At 43.7% G+C, this 17,346-nt stretch overlaps 1 protein-coding gene across 1 annotated transcript; it reads right to left on the bottom strand.

The window, feature by feature from the left end:
- Positions 1 to 14,763: 14,763 nt before the first annotated feature.
- LOC147973047 (uncharacterized) lies at positions 14,764 to 16,129 on the bottom strand. Its single transcript, XM_087524548.1, has 2 exons — positions 15,717 to 16,129; positions 14,764 to 15,184 (listed from the first exon to the last, which is right to left on the bottom strand). Exons 1-2 carry the CDS (start codon positions 16,127 to 16,129, stop codon positions 14,764 to 14,766), a joined length of 834 nt encoding a protein of 277 aa, XP_087380674.1.
- Between the last annotated feature and the right edge of the window lie 1,217 nt (positions 16,130 to 17,346).

Here is a 17,346-nt window from a genome sequence, read left to right as displayed (position 1 = left end):
GAATGGCTTCCCTAGGTAGTCTTCACGTAGCGGAAGCATGTCCTAGAGGTTGCCGATTTCCTCGTCACCCAGTCTGAGTCCTTGGGCATACAGGTATTCAACAAGTGGGTTCCCATCATCATCTGAATCATCATCATCTGAATCAGCACCATCTTCCTCCTCATGAACTTCATCCTCACTATCCGGAATCAAATTTAGATAGATAACAGAAATCCTGGGCCTATTCTTCTGAAGGAGAAGCTGATCAATTCACCCCCACTAAGACACATGCGGGCGATGAAACGATCCCAATCATCTCCTCCTATCTGGGTTATCTTTCGCCCCTTCTCGACCTGCATAGTGTATGGGCCCCCAAGAGTGTCGAAGGTCACGGTGTCTGCGATGAGCTCATTGAATGCCAATCTCACATTGCATGGTACGATCTGTGTAAGATAAAAACAAATAACAGACACAATACATTAGTGGAAATAGCAAAAAAACAAAAAGAATGTACTGTCAGAAGGTTCATATAAATTGTTACCGCTGCAAAAACAAAAGTAGGCTGGAAGTAGATGCCGAACAGCATGGCAGTAGAAATGTTGAACTCTAAGTTGAATTGTACATAGTACAATACAAAGATCATACATATAATAAATCATAGTGATAACCTATACTGGCAATGGCCAATCAATCTATTTTATATCATCTACGTAATAAAGCAATGCCAATGACAATGGCAATGCCCGTCTCATCTAAACCTGGGAATAGTTCAGCATCCAAACTAAAACCAGTCCAATCCACGGCACACAATCAAGATATTTTCATTTAGAATCTAGACCAAACCGAACTATACATGCTCGTCATCCAACCCAGTCCAAACCGTTTTCAACTTTTGGATTGAATCCAAAGGTTCAAACCGTGGATAAAGCCATATGCGAGGGCACGCCATGAATATAGATCAGACATGGCGTCAAAGCTCGAGAGAGCCGACGAGCTCCGGTCGGCAACAGCGGCTCTTGGATTTGAAGCAGTAGTAGGTGGTAGTGGCAGCTCAAACTAATTGATTGATTTGGTCTCAAACCCTAGAAACCAAATCAAGATCCAATCCAAAAACTAAGTTTTAGTCCAAACCAATCGGCTCAGATCTGCCTCCGTTGGGAGACGCGGTTGGGGAAGGGAAGAAGAGGGGAGATCTCACGTACTTGTTGGAGTTGGCGGCGACCACGCACCAGCAGCGAAGAGAGGGGTCGTCGGGAGATGGCGGCGGTGGCGGCGCTGGTCGAGAAGGGGAGAAAGAAAGATGTGGAGTGGTCGAGACGGAGAGAAAGAAAAATGTGGTACATGTGGTGGCTCGGTTGTGTGGATCACAAGGGGACCCACTTGTGAGACCGATAGCAATTGATGGCAAACCGCAGGAGGTGCACGACCGCGTGCACGACCGCCACATCCCCACATGGAATGGGGACGGCCGGGTGGGTGTGTCAAGTCAAATCGGCACCCGCGGCTTCTCGGTAACTCCAAGAGGCAGGAGTAGTGCATTTGTTCCCCAAATCGGGTAGAAAACCCTCGTCCTCTCCCCACACTCTCATCCTTCCTCACCAACTCACCACCCTCTCCTCCTTCCTCACCACCCTCTCCTCCTTCCTCACCACCCTCCTCCCTTCCTACGCCTCCCTCCTCCTGTCTTCAACCGACGATGAAGTGTGGACGTGAAGATGCGGCGGACGAGCCGAAGGAAACCATCGGAGCAGCGCAGTCTGCTGCCATGGCTGCAGCCGTAGGTGGAGCGGCAGAGTCCGCCGTAGCGGCGGAAGCTGCCGGTGCAGCGACCATTGTGCCTGCTCCCGCTGCCATCGCAGCCGTCGAGGCACCCGTCGGTGAGCACAAGGTCGGGGAAGATCTGGAGGAGGAGGAGATGAGAAGGCGTAAGCACATGGTGCATGACGAAATCGAAGAGCTCTTCGAGGAGAAGGCCATAAAGGAGTTCGACGTAGATTGCAGGAAGGGCAGCGACTTCGACGAGGATGCCATCGACGAGCTATCTGAGGTAGTACTCTGTTTTTTGCTCTGTTTTTTTCATGACATTGGGGTTTTTCTTGTAAACTAGATGAGCATCAATTTCACTTGGGCGTGCTAGTTCTTCATGTAGGGATCTAGCATAGATCTTCATGTTGGATGTGGATTTTTAAATCTGATTCACATTCTGATTCTAGCAGATACTCTGGGTTTTTTTCATGGCATTGGGGTTTGTCTTGTTAACTAGATGAGCATAAGTTTCACAAGGGATACATTAATGAAAGAAGTGGGGTAATGAACCCAAATACAAGAAAATGTTCATGGCAGGGATACATTAATGAAAAAGTGGGTTAAACAATGGATATATGGCAGGATTCTCCATTGGCTTCCCAAGGACAGTGACAAAATGTTGCAGTTCCTGATTCATTTTAGTTTATGTTGATGAATTAATTTGCACACATGTTCACAGATGATTAGTTTGCACACATGTTCATAGATGATCCATTTGCAAATTCTATACAGATTTCCATTTTGCAAAGGAAGTGATTGCTCCCTTAATAATTATGGGCTGACAGTACATATCCACTGGATACCAAAAAATCAAAACATTTCATGTAGCCTATTTTCCACAGTATGTTATCTAGATGATCACAGCCACATCTCTCATCAATATGAGCAGTGAGACACCCCATAGCTCCTTTACCAATTTCCTTCTGAAACTTATCAGGGTCTAGCAATGTTGGAGAAGCAGTATTGCCGCTGTCAGAAAGAATAATGGTTTCTTCATTCCAGTAGATATAACAAACCCCCCTTGTGTGAAACATGGAGGAGTATAATGAAACCATTTTTCTGATTCCAATAATAATTACACCTGTAGCAAGTATCAAATATCATTAAACCAAGCCACTTCATGAAGTCTTTCATGTGTTAATTATGTACTACTTGTGCACTAATCTATAAATGCAACTATTCCACCGTCCATATTTATGCATGTCAATTTCTTTGGCTCAATTATGTATGTTCACATATGCCTTGTTTCTAGCAAATAGATAGTTGCCATGTTACACATGTGTACTTTCAAAACATTGTAATTAAAGTCAATGTACCATAATAGATTAGCTGAGTTCTTCTATGTGTACTAATTCACTAATTCACAGGAGGAGGACGACGACGTGGACTACAGCATGGACAGCAGGCACAACAAGAGCCAGTACACCCTGAGGCATCTGCTTGCTGGGAAGATCAAGTACCGTTTCTTTGGCAAGATTGGGTGCCCTTTCTGTTGCAAGGTGATCGGTGGCGGCATAGATGGCATGATCCAGCATGCCTTCAGCACTGGCAATGGACATGGTAAGAAGCATAAAGCCAGTACTCTGGCTAAACATGCTGCCTACGCACGCTTCCTCGAGATTGTCAAAGTCAATGAGCCCTACAACATGCATTGAAGAAGGGAGAGAAGTGATGTGCTGCTAGAGTTATGCTGCTGCCCCAGGACCGCCGTGTCCTGTTATGTTATCTATGTTTGTTTGTTGTTGGAGTCTAAAACTGATGTCCTATGGTGTGTCTGAACCTATGCTGAGCGGTGGTTGATCTGCCGTTTATGTTAAGAGTTTGCTGCTACTCTGGTTTAGTGTTGCTAGTTGTTAATACTATTTTGGCGATGCATGTTTAAGCCTTGTACAATGCTAGATGCTTAGGGTGGTGCTTAGAAAAATAAACAGGGTATTTCTGAAGCACCGGTGCCTATTTCTACAGGAGAGACGCCTATTTATGCGTCTACCCTATACAAATAGACACATGTGCTTAAGAAAAGCCTGGTTTATTTCTATAAGCAACTCCCCTAAGCACCTTGCATTGTACAAGGCCTTAGCAACACAAGTATCGTACGGTGGTCTATGTTAAGGTTGCTGTGTTATTCTGCCGTACGGTGATGCATGCTAGGAACTCTAATAATATGACTATGGTAGTTATAGCTTGGCATGACTATGTTTAGTGTATAACTCAGCATGTTCCTGCCATATCTATGAGCAGTTACAACTGAACTATGCATTAATTTTTGACAAAATTAAAGCATGCAAATGATTGCCGATTCCACCTATTGCCAAATCAAGCTTTGTACTGATGATGCATTAGATATTGCAATAAGTAGAGGATGCTCATGATTGCCAAAAGTACCTATTTCCACTTTCTGATAAGAACTAAACGTGTATCAAATGATGCTAAAAGTAGAGCATGAGCATGAGAATGTATCAATGCATTAGATATTGCAATAAGTAGAGGATGCTCATGATTGCCAAAAGTATCTATTTCCACTTTCTGATAAGAACTAAATGTGTATCAAATGATGCTAAAAGTAGAGCATGAGCATGAGAATGTATCAATGCATTAGATATTGCAATAAGTAGAGGATGCTCGTGATTGCCAAAAGTACCTATTTCCACTTTCTGATAACAACAAAACATGTATCAAATGATGCTAGAAGTAGAGCATGAGCATGAGCATGTATCAATTGATGATCAATTGATGCTACCTATCTGTGTTTGAATGGGCTCAATAAAGCTAGTGCTGGTTTATGCTCTCTGCGTGACCGTGATGGTAACGAAGACACTTGGTTGGCTATGGTCTTGCTGTCAAATTTAAGTTTCAGTTCTTTAAGACTCTTTGTTTTTGCTGCTTGCTCAGGATCGACTAGCTTTCTCAGGCGTCCACGTGCTCTCTTCCTTTTGGGGGAGTTGGGTGCACCGATATCCTTCTGGGAGTTGGACATGTCAGGTTCGTTGGAACCATCAGGATTGTTGACTAATTGTACGTCCTCTTCTGAAGCATCAGGTAGAACTGCTTGATGGGCATCGTACACCTCCTTCTGTATAAGAGAGAGTGCTGCGTTAGTTCTAATCATGAGACTTATGAAATAAATGATATATTCTTCATGTAGCGCTAACCGTTATGGGGAACTTATATGATTCGAGATGAAGCGCATTGCAATTTGAATGCAGTAAGGCTGTACATATTTTCCACCTGAAAATATCTATCCTTGCCTATATTGGATAACCGACACTGACGTCAGGATAGCTTTCAAGCTAAACAAAGTACAAATTTAAATTAGGCATTCAATTACCTGGTTCAAAATATCGGTCATTTCATTCCTGTTCCATGACAACATGTACTGTAGTGTCCAAACCGTACAGGAAGTCCTGCGATGTTCAGTTAAAGATTAGTAATCTTATTCGTGTACGCAAATAATAATTTATGAGGCCATGCGTACCCATCGGTCTGTTGTGGTATGTTCTCATAGCGTTTTTTGGTCCATTCGGCAAAATTGATGTTATTAGCTGGTGATATCAACCCTTTCTTGACAGCTCCGTCAATGCAGAACTGAATCGAGTCCACCTAGGGTACGACGAGTCATACATAGGGTTACGGTACTTTGGGAGCTCATGTTCCATGCGGATCAAAAGAGGCAGCAAGACAACACTTACAAGAGAATCTTCCTTGGTCTTGTCGCAATGATAATTCATGGAGTTCAGAGTCTGAATTTCTTTTTTTGTCAAAATTAAGCATCATTAGCATCCAATGGTTTTGGTGTACATTCAGTGGGACATGCAACTGCAGTAAAATTTGGGTTGGGTTGAGAACCGAAATTTGTCGTGTACAGTGTGTACGTAAACTATGAAAGTGTGGAAAACATGTACCTTTCAGCGCCCTACAAATTTTCCTGCTACACGAGCTAACCATGAGGCTGCACGTCCAACAGGAACCACCCCCTTCATTTGTAACAGCTTTTCGGTTTCTTGAGGGGATATGATTGAGGTACTATAATTCTCAATTTGGCTAATGCGAGCATATGCCATAATAACCTGCCAAATTTTCAATCATACAATAATAAGACAGTTGTTGCAGTAATGATGTAGAATAGAGTATAATGGGCTTACATCACCATAAATGTATTTGTCGTCCAAACTTCGCTTCAGATTTTCTGCTGTGAGGGAAATGTCTCCGATTCTAGCTATTTTAACAGGGTCGTATGTTCCGCGAATGTAAACGGCTGTCTCTATGTCCTCATCCGTGAACTTGTAATCATTACCAAAGACAGGCTTCATCGGAGTTAATTGTGGTTCCTCATTGTTTTCCGTCACATGTCTTGCACTTGGTGTACTCGAAGTCCCTGTCGTGAATTGGGTAGCCCTAGGAGTTCCTGTCAGGGATGAATTACACACATTGACTTGATCCTACAATGAAGAAAGGTAGTTCATCATTAGTTTGTTACTTTTAGATATTGACGTGTTGGGCCATATTGATCACCTGCATGCCTCCTTTCTGTGACACTGACTGTCGGTTGCTTGTAAATTCGTATTTTATTTCCTGTAACAATGCAAACAATAATGAACATGAAGGAACATATTCATAAAAAATACAAAATGCACAGTATGACGTACATGGAGTTCCCTCCTTAAGTCTTTAATTTTGTCCTCGGCCTTCGAAAACCTAGGATTAGTGCCAGTTTTAGTCTTCACGTCGATCAAGTCTTCACCTAGAGTCTAGTATTTGACATCAAATCTGTGCTCAATTTCCATTAACTTCCTGCCTACCTTCTTTTCATGATCAGCAATGCATGCATTCATGACTTCAACTACCATTTCAATCTATGTAAACAAAATAAAACCCCGTTGATAACAATAGCTAAATGAATGAGGTTCCATGACACCTATTTGTGATATTGCAAAAACAAATAGTCCTTGGAGTACATACTTGCTGGCTACTAAATTGATGTCCTTGTGATGGTGCTCGATACGAATCATATTGATGCACATGTTCATCTTTTTTTCTTGGAAAATTATTAGAATTCTCGGACGGTCGTCGAGGAGCACAAATTTCCATGACAGCCTATTTTTATAAAATATAATGAACCATTTGTACCAAATAAAAATCGGATATAGAAAGTTCAATTGTAGATAGGTACCAGCCCGTTATGAAGACCTCCTTTCTCGTAAGCATAGCTTCTTAAAGTAGCCATCATTTCGTCCCATCGTGCGATCAATGGAGGGGGTCTAGAAGCATACATTAATTGGCCACTACGCACGTGATCCCAGTACCAATACTACACAATAAATTAGTTCATCACCATACAGATATGCAACAGAATAATAGTTAAAGGACATTAAGTAGTGATCTATCACTAACCTGGAGCAGAATTAGATTTCCTTGTAGATTTACGTGATCTCGATTTCTAAACTTATGAACGGACTTGAAGAAGTGATTAAGTGTGAAACATCCCCAGTTAAATTTCCGAAGGTTTTCAAGATCTGTAACAAGGTTGAGAAATTTCGAGTCCACATAATGTTGTGCTGTTGGTGCTAGAACAGTACCAATTGCGTACAGAATGAACCGTCTCAGGAAATCGCCGTCTGGGGCTTTGGAAGCTCGGATCACCGTTTCAAGGTCAAAAATCAAAATTTTCCCATTTTTTTGCATAGGAGGTAAACAATTCTGTGTCGGTTTGCATTTCCGGATGTGGCTCTATATCCTCCCCTTCTATCGGAATGCCAAATATACCTTGCACGTCCTGTTTTGTTATAGGAATTGGCGTTTTACCGATGGTAATGGATTGCGTGTCCATATCTATGCTCTTGGCTAGTCTAACCAACATTATGCGCCGTAGAGTCACTTCATGCATCTGGGTTAGACCGCCAAGACTGGTTTCTGATATGATGTACTTTTTGTGGTCTTGTGACAACAGTTTCATGGTTTTTCTGAACCTTGTCTGTGAGCATACTAACTTCATATGACCATGCTTTTCGGCGTTCCTGTTACATGACATTAAATAATACTGAGTACACATGAATTATGTGTACAAAACGATTGTACACAAACAGTCAATTACTTACCGCATCGGTAATTTCGGAGATGGGCTTTTCTCCATTATGAAGGTTCGTATCTGAAACTGACATTGCTGGCTCGTATGCAATGATAAAATCCGGCTCAATTAATCTGAACAAAATTGGAAAATGTATAACAAAATTAGCAGAGAATTAATTTTCACAAAATTAACTGGATCATTTAACATATGATCCACTTATGGGTTTAAGCACAGAACCTATTTCGGTGCAAAACCTATGAGGGTTCAACTACTAAAGGAGCGGCGGACAACGATTATAAAGAGTTACGATCAGGTAATACCTTATCTCGGAGACGGTGCCACCGAGTAGATGGCGGTGGTTAGTGCATGGGAAACTATAAGTGCCGCTATAGCGCGGTCGACGGCGCAAAGGAAAAACGGCGCGTTCATGCGAGGAGGAGGCGGCGAGAAGAACACTGACGTCCGAGACCTCAGATCACGTTGGCGGTGGGCGGCGAGTGGTGGCCGCCGACTCCTGTATTCCGTGGGCGACCGGCGTCTCCGATCTGATCTTGCAGCGGTCGTGGGAGGTGCGGACGGCCCGGGTGGTTAGAATGCGGAGCTGTAATCACGGGATTTAGGGAGGGGTGGGCCGCGTGAGTTATGTGAGATTTGGATAAATGATATAAAGAAATAAGAAAATCTTGTCAACTCGTTTAGGGGTTTAGGGGTTTAGGGTTATTAGGGTTTAGGGGTTCAGTGTTTAGGGTTTAGTGAGGGGTTAGGGTTATCAGGGTTTAGGGTTTAGTGGGGGGTGGGTTAGGGTTATCAGGGTTTAGGGTTGAGTGTTGACATGCAAGCCCGGAAATGCACGTGTCAGAGATCGTACTTGCATGTATATGTACTAATGATCCCAAACTTTCTTAATGGCATCCCATGACCACATAGAGAATGCATGCATAATGGTTTCCATGTGGGGCAAAATTTTGAATGTTTTTACGGTTTAGTGGGGGGGGGTTAGGGTTATCAGGGTTTAGGGTTTAAGGGTTTTAGGATTGACGGAACTATGTTCGTCTTACGGTGGACGTAGCACACACACCGGACATTGGTGGAGCGTTGGTTTACAATGGATTCCCTCCGGTAGCATCGATCCGGTCCGTTGAATGGCTCGGCCGACAAACTTCGTGCCACATAGAGCATACATCCATCCACTGGACCGGATCAATGTTGGGTTGGTTTCATACAGGTGAGGAACCCAGCAAGTGCTTTCGGGGTGTTGACATGCTAGGCCGGAAATGCGCGTGTCAGAGATCGTACTTGCGTGTATAATCCCAAACTTTTTTCATGGCATCCCATGACCCCATAGGGAATGCATGCATAATGGTTTCCATGTGGGGCAAAATTTTGAATGTTTTTACGGTTTAGTGGGGGGGTTTAGGGTTATCAGGGTTTAGGGTTTAAGGGTTTAAGGGTTGACGGAGCTATGTTTGTCTTACGATGGACGTAGCACACACACCGGACATTGATGGAGCGTTGGTCTACAGTGGATTCCCTCCGGTAGCATCGATCCGGTCCGTTGACTGGCTCGGCCGACAAACTTCGTGCCACATAGAGCATTCATCCATCCACGAGACCGGATCGATGTTGGGTTGGTTTCATATAGGTGAGGAACCCAGCTAGTGCTTTCGGGGTGTTGACATGCTAGGCCGGAAATGCGCGTTTCAGAGATCGTACTTGCGTGTATAATCCCAAACTTTCTTCATGGAATCCCATGACCCCATAGAGAATGCATGCATAATGGTTTCCATGTGGGGCAAAATTTTGAATGTTTTTACGGTTTAGTGGGGGGGGGGTTAGGGTTATCACTGTTTAGGGTTTTAGGGTTGACGTTACTATGTTTGTCTTACAGTGTACCTATCACACACACCGGACATAGGTCGAGCGTTGGTCTACAATGGAATCCCTCCGGTAGCATCGATCTGGTCTGTCGACTGGCTTGGCTGACATACTTCGTGCCACATAGAGCATGCATCCATCCACTGAACCGGATTGATGTTGGGTTGGTTTACATGTACGTGTACAGGGACTGGAAATGCGCGTGTCAGAGATCGTACTTGTGTGTACATGTACTAATGATCCCTAACTTTCTTCATGGCATCCCATGACCCCATAGAGAATTCATGCATAATGGTTTCCACGTGGGGCACAATTTTGAATGTGTTTACGGTTTCGTGTGTGTGGGGGGGGGGGTTAGGGTTATCAGGGTTTAGGGTTCAGGGTTTTTTGGTTTTTTGGGTTTAGGGTTGGTTTACAATGGATTCCATCCGGTACCATCCGACAACCTTCGTGCCACATTGTTCACATTGTCCAATTAACACTTTGTATAGATTTTTTGGGTAAAAAATGAATGAAATGATGCAACTAATCTGAACATAATGTTTGGCATGTATCAAACCAAGTAGCCACTATTCCTAAAAAAACCAGTTAGCCACTAATTGCGCCAAACATATCTCGTAATTACCAACAAAAATGGGTTGACAATTATTTCTGCAAATTCTTGGAATGAATTTATTGCTCTTCCTTTTTTAGAGAAGAATAAGTTACAAATTTGCTAATATAACAAATTTGTTGTTCAAACAGAAACTGCCTCATCGTGTTGTGCCCCAATACATGGCAGAATATGGTCATACAAGGCATTAAGCACAAATTTTATTTTGGAAACAAGAAATCAGTTTTCAATTTTATTTGTCCTTTCCAATAGATTACAAATGAGCTTTTGCTTGGTCTGGTCATACAAGGCATTAAGCACAAATGACATTGCTTATACAGAAGCTGACTGAAATAATTTGTTAACAACTTCTAATGAGTTATGATCAACAAGTAAACAAATCCCACAACAATTATTGAAAAATAAAATCCCGCGGCCATCAGATTTGCGTGCTTATTCAGATCGATCAACTGCCTTAAGTTATTGTTCATCTTCTTCAATTCCACCTTGAGTTCCGCATCCTCCATCATCAGAGGAAAATTGGCATAGCCCTTATTATCCACCGCCGATGGCAGATATGCCTCTAGGGTTGCCCCGTGCCTCAAATCAATGGGCAAATCAATTAAGCCATCCGTTTGAAGCCTCTCAACGTATTCATCCAGCCACTCAAAATGCTTGCATGTTTTCGGCTTCTGAAATAGGGAAGGGAAACCCTAAATCACAATTTCGAGGAAATAAATATAAATCTGGGGTCAGAATTCATAGATCTAACCTTCCCTGCTTCTGGTTTGCTCTCGCATTTCACAAATTCCCGCCCATGGTTTCCATTCTTCTCCGATATGGTTCTCAAATGCTTCAATGGCGCGATGCGTGGGCAGTCGGGGCATCTGGTCATCGGCAGTGAACCATACCGCGGCCATGATGATAGAGAGGCCGAACTGGACATGGACATCTCTCGTCTCTCACCGTCCGCCGGCAATGGCAGGCTTCGTCGCCGGAGAAGAATAACAATTTGGTGGGGCAAGGGAAAGGGAGGCAATGGTGGGCGGCAGCTTGGCACGGGCACGGCGATGGCTCGGGCTTCTGTGATATGTGGTTGGACCCGCAGTCAGTGCACATGTTTTGGAAGCCCCGAAAAGATCACGCTCGTTAAAATAAAAACTTGCATCGAAGCACATTACTTCAAAATAACTAATTAACCCTACAATCACGGATATATACCTTCCCATTATACCGCATATCTACCCTATCCTAACCACCCCCATCTACCTTGTTTCTCCTCACATAGCCATCGCCGGAAATCGCGCCATCGCTTCTCAAGCGACCACGCCGACGCCGGATTAAAAAGGTATCCTCCACGGCTCCTCCCATCTTCGATTGCAGTGCTGATTATTTTTTCCATTGATTCGGCCAAGAAGTCATTTCTGAAGAGATTAGAAAATCCAGGTTTTGCCATAGTTGAGTAGTTCTGGTGTAATTCGAGTACAGGATGTGATGCAAGATCTTTTTGATTGATAGTTTGTAGTAGTTGATCATACGAAGTGATTCTGAATATTTTTTCACGGTCGTATTGTTTCGAATTAGTAGGATGAGGTTGTGGATACAGTTTTCATACTATGGGTATATGTGTTGCTGTAGGGACCATGGTCACAGAGGCGCATAACAACCGTGCGGAGTACGACAAGTCTTTGCATGAAGCGCGCCGGGAGATCGACTTGAAGGTGCAAAAGGATCGCGATGAGGTAGATAAGAAACTGAAAAAAGAATGTTCATACGTGGACAGGATGATAAAGGAGGAGCGTGAGGAGTTTTCCCGTAAGATGGCGAAGATGCGTCTTGAGATTGAAGAAAAGTATAAGCAGGACTGTGAGTACATGGAAAAAAGTTTGTCCTTGGCTAAAAGGAAATGCATCAAACGTTGCAGAAGGGCCGAAAGCTTGTGGACAGTATTATACAGACAGAGCGAGTCAGGATGGATGCGTATGTGTTGCTGTCACGTCCGGATATGGACAGTAAGCTGCTACAGGAGCGGTCGGACATGGATTATAAGGCCATGCTGGAGAAGGTCCGCTTAGAAGGACATATGTTAGAAGACCGTGCGATCTCACGGCCACCCCGACAACATGTCTTCAATTATTCTCCCCCTGTAAGTATCTCACACCGATTCTATATATTAAGGACCTACGTATTCTATGATACAAACATCTTCAATTTGTGGCAACCTTATGTAGGCGATTGTATGTAGGCTAAGCATCATGAGACGGCACAGTCGCCATTCACTCGAGACATTGCGATAGAGTCACCCGTTCAATGCCACATCAGTCCACCCCAACAACATATCGTCAATTCTCCCCTTGTAAGTACCTCGCAACGATGCATACCCAAGATATGGTATGACCTTTCAAAACTTGTGTGTAAACCCACTGTCGACGTTTCATACGCAGGATAAGAAACCTGTGATGGCAGAGTCCCCAGTCACACCACATGAAGGATACATTCCACATAACAAGGTGAGAAGGTTTGAGATGGCACAATCCCCAGTCACTCCACATGAAGGATACATTCCACAAAAGCAGGTAACAACGCCGCAATGTTGCTATGCACATAAAAAATTATGTTTGCCCCTTTACTCATTGAATGTATTAACTCTGATGTGAGATACTAGGTGCTGGTCACGGAATTTTTTGTTAGTAGGGATGATGAGATGTCACATGTCCCGAGAGCATACTTTGATGAACACCCGGCAGAAGTCAGAATTTTTGAACCCGCCAAAGTGACCTACGATCTCATTATGAGTGAAATGAGAGATACTTTTGGTTGCAAACTGGGAGCAGAACTATACTACTTCTTACCCGGGTCTGCGTGGAAGCTGCCAGAAGGAATGTTCTTGATTGCAGGACCAGATGATGTACAAAAAATGCTTTCTGATCTGAATGGCAGCAAGACATGTCACCTGTACATTGTGTACAATAGAACTACGGGTTGTTTTACTGAGGATGACATTGATTCAGAGGTTCAAATTTTACATGTTACATGCATCTAGTTTATGGCTACGTCTTTTTGAGTTCTTCCTAATACAATTCCTATGGTTTTCTACAGGAAGTGAGAATCCAAGAAATGGAGGGTCTTGCTAGAGAGTTGGCAGAGAAAGACCAAGAACAACTTAAGTTGTATGGTTACATTGATGTTAAAGAGAAAAAGATTGAAGCACATGGGTCGTCGCCAAGCCCGACGCAATCTCCAACGACGCAATGCAAGAGGTCACTGGATTTTGGCAGTGCAGAAGACAATATGGAGTAGGCTCAATTGTTTTTCAACCAGTTTAAGCTTCAAACCAGGATTATTTTGTTGCAAACAAACATTTTTTTTCAGTTTCACACTATGTTCGCAATTATGGTACAATTTATTCATGAGACAGTTCTTTGAACAAAAATGCATGTGTTTTATGATCAATCATACAGTTGTTTCTGAGTTGTTTTTGAGATGACATTGCATCTAAAGAAGTTTCCATCTATAAAACTTGGCACGCAGTCGCATCGGAATCGCGTATCACGCGAGAGGCGTGCGTCGCATGGGCGCGCGTTGCACGTGAGCTTGTTTTGGGTAGAAATCATAACATAGTTCGGATAGATAAAGTTCACGTCTGCCACCCGCGCATGCAAACCCACGTTGCCACCATTCCCATGCATGCATGCCTCAGGCGCAGACAACGAGATGGCCCAACGGTCCATCCAGCGACCCAGCGGGTGAGGCTGGCGTGGGACGGCCCATCCAAATTAGGCCCAAGCGAGCGTCGCGCCGGACACATCCCAGGGGTGCAGGGAGTTTAGTCCCACCTCGCCGAGCGAGCGGAGCTAGCACCGGTTTATATAGCGGGCTGAGCTTTCCCTCTCAAGTTCCTTTCTAAAGCGGGGAGCACATTGCCTAACCGTCTCTGTCCCTGCCCTGTGGGCCTACTTGCTACATGTTATCACAATCTGACGGGCCTCTGCATCCTGGCCCAATAAATGATTGGGTTACTAGTCATATGCAGGCCATTGAATTGTGAACTTTAAGCGGCAAGTAGGCGGGCTTTTTCGTCATATTTCATTTTTTGCATTTGTCACCATTATTTCCATTGCAGCCATTCCATCATGCTGCATTTTGCACTACTAGGAAAAAGGCTATAGATGGAATGGACACTAATGGCGCACCTGTCATGTGATGCGCCACTACTATATAGCAGTAGCATCACATCACAACCATAAGTGTTCTGCACCAGCATCATAACAACCACATAACTACATAGCAAAAGCAAACTTGTTCATCATTACAAAAGCAAACTTGTTCAACTTAACAAAAGCAAACTTGTTCATCATTACAAAAGCAAAGTTGTTCAACATAACAAAAGCAAACTTATTCAACCACATAACTACAAACTGAGACACATAATACAACAAACAACTCAATATCCCCAGTAGTAGGGGTCATCCCAATGATCCTCCGCCTCTTGCCATTGCTCAAAACCTTCTTTGACGGTTTCGATTTTCTTCCATGCCTCGTAGGTGACGTACGCATCTTTCGCTGCGTACTCGATGAGGTTGTCTGGTAGTGGGCTGTCGCCCCATCGTTTGTGGTCCAATTTCTTGTTGATCTTCCCCTTCATTTCCTTGTAGGATGGGTGGATGAGGCTGCCTCCAAACTCAGCCAAAGACTGCCACTTCTTTCCATTGTTTGGAACACTCCATTTGCGCAGCATGTCGACGTACTTGTCGGGGTTGATCTCCAAACCAGACAACTTCAGCTTCTCCTTGTCACCTCGAATGGAGAAGCCAACAAAGGTGTACAGCTTCTTCTCCTGCAGGAGCGGGCGGAGTTCCTTGGGCCTGCATCAAATTAATCTGGTGCATCAAATTAATCTACTTAAAAAACTTCAGAAACTACTAATTAGACAGAAACTTCAGAAGTAGTATTGCATCTACTTCAGAATTTCAGAACTAGTATTGCATCTACTTCAGAACTATTTCATCTACTTCAGAAACTTCAGAAACTTTAGAAACTACTAATTAGACAGAAACTTCAGAACTTCAGAACTAGTATTGCATCTACTTCAGAACTTCAGAACTATTGCATCTACTTCAGAAACTTCAGAAACTACTAATTAGACAGAAACTTCAGAACTTCAGAACTAGTATTGCATCTACTTCAGAACTTCAGAACTATTGCATCTACTTCAGAAACTTCAGAAACTACTAATTAGACAGAAACTTCAGAAGTTTAGAAACTTTAGAACTTCAGAACTAGTATTGCATCTACTTCAGAACTTCAGAACTATTGCATCTACTTCAGAAACTATAGAAACTACTAATTAGACAGAAACTTCAGAACTTCAGAAAATTCAGAACTGGATGTTTTTACCATTTGGTTGCCGCGGTGATGTGGTATACCAAGACGAGATCCTCCACGCATAAATGCAGAACTGCAGCCATTTGCGGAGGTTCGTCTTCCCTGGTATACTCGACATCAACGCCGATCGACCGAGAAACCATGCCGCCGAGCCTCCTCCTCATGTCGCGGATCCTCTTGTCGGCTTCGTCTGGATTGCTGGTGCATACGACATCCAGCTTCTCCTTCAGGTGGATACCAACCATGAGCAGCACGGTGTAGTCCTGCTTCTGCCCGGGGACCGGAACGTCGTCGTCGACCACCAGCGGCTCCTTGCCAGACGCCTCACCACAGTGATGCTTGGCAGACGGAGGGGAGTTGCTCCATGATGCCTCTGCCATTCTCTTGGCAGACGAAGGGGAGTTGCTCCACGATTCCTCCGCCATTGCCCTCCTGGCCAGCGATGGTGGAGGCAGAGGGGAGTTGCTTGATGGTGGAGGCAAAGGGAGGAAGAGGGGGGAAGATGGAGCGGCAATGGAATGAGGAGGGAGGCAGAGGGAGGAAGATGGAGCGGCAATGGAATAGGAGGGGAGTTACCTGCGTCGTGGTCGTGGGGAGTTGCCAGTGGAGGGGAGGCATGGGGAGTTGCCAGTGGAGGGGAGACGTGGGGAGTTGCCTCCAAAACTCAAACGTCCTGCCCTTTGGCCCTCGAAAACTCTGGAGGGGAGACGTGGGCCCTTTGGTTTCTCCTGTTTCTGAAACAAAACAAAAAAATAACAGCCATATTTTGCTCTAAAATTAATGATCACTGCAACCATATTAGGAGATCAAAAATGGCACCAAAATAGTCACTGCAGCCATCCGAAATGGCACCAAAACAGCACCAAAACAACATCAGCCAAAACAATATCCAGTGGCGCACCAGTAGTGCGCCATTAGAAGGCAAAATCGGTGCGCCACTAGCATGCCTTTTCCTAGTAGTGTTGGCAACAACAAGCTAGAGTTGTACACACCCTGATTTAATGCTGCATTTTCCAAGTTTTGTTTTTTTTTGAATTTTTTTGAATTTATAATGCTCTCTAGACTGACTGCTGAAAACATCGGTCTATGCCTCAAGGGGGCATTGTAAAATTAATTTTTCAAAAAAAATTTATAGACATGTTTGGCACATGTGGGTCACCATGTACAAGAAAATTTGGGTGATTTGGAGGTGGTGGAAAAATTCACCTTTTTCCCTCCGGAATGCGGGCATTTTTTCGACCACCTCCAAATCACCTCAATTTTGGCACAGATGATCTCTTCCACAAACAAAACTAGGTTTCCAAGTTTTTGTATTTTTTTGAATTTTTTTGAATTTATAGTGCCCTCTAAACTGACTGCTGAAAACATCGGTCTATGCCTCAAGGGCGCATTGTAAAATTAATTTTTTCAAAATTTTCTTTCATATACATGTTTGGCACATGTGGGTCACCATGTACAAGAAAATTTGGGTGATTTGGGGGTGGTGGAAAAATTCACCTTTTTTCAAAAACTGGCTTAAGTTAGACAAAATGGTCCCTCCGGAATGCGGGTATTTTTTCGACCACCTCCAAATCACCTCAATTTTGGCACAGATGATCTCTTCTACAAACAAAACTAGGTTTCCAAGTTTTTATATTTTTTT

This window comes from Triticum urartu, chromosome 5A, assembly GCF_056163025.1.
Source record: "Triticum urartu cultivar PI428250 chromosome 5A, HENAU_Tu73, whole genome shotgun sequence".
Taxonomy (NCBI): Eukaryota; Viridiplantae; Streptophyta; class Magnoliopsida; order Poales; family Poaceae; genus Triticum; species Triticum urartu.
Note: the sequence above shows the minus strand (reverse complement) of the source record. Positions and strands in the feature narration are given on the sequence as shown.

What these genes read in the sequence shown, in the direction of transcription:
- LOC147973047 (XM_087524548.1), bottom strand. Translation starts at nt 16,129, where the DNA reads ATGGCGGAGGAATCGTGGAGCAACTCCCCTTCGTCTGCCAAGAGAATG. An exon ending in ATCACCGCGGCAACCAAATG is followed by an intron (nt 15,185 to 15,716) that starts GTAAAAACATCC and finishes AATTTGATGCAG; the next exon opens with GCCCAAGGAACTCCGCCCGC.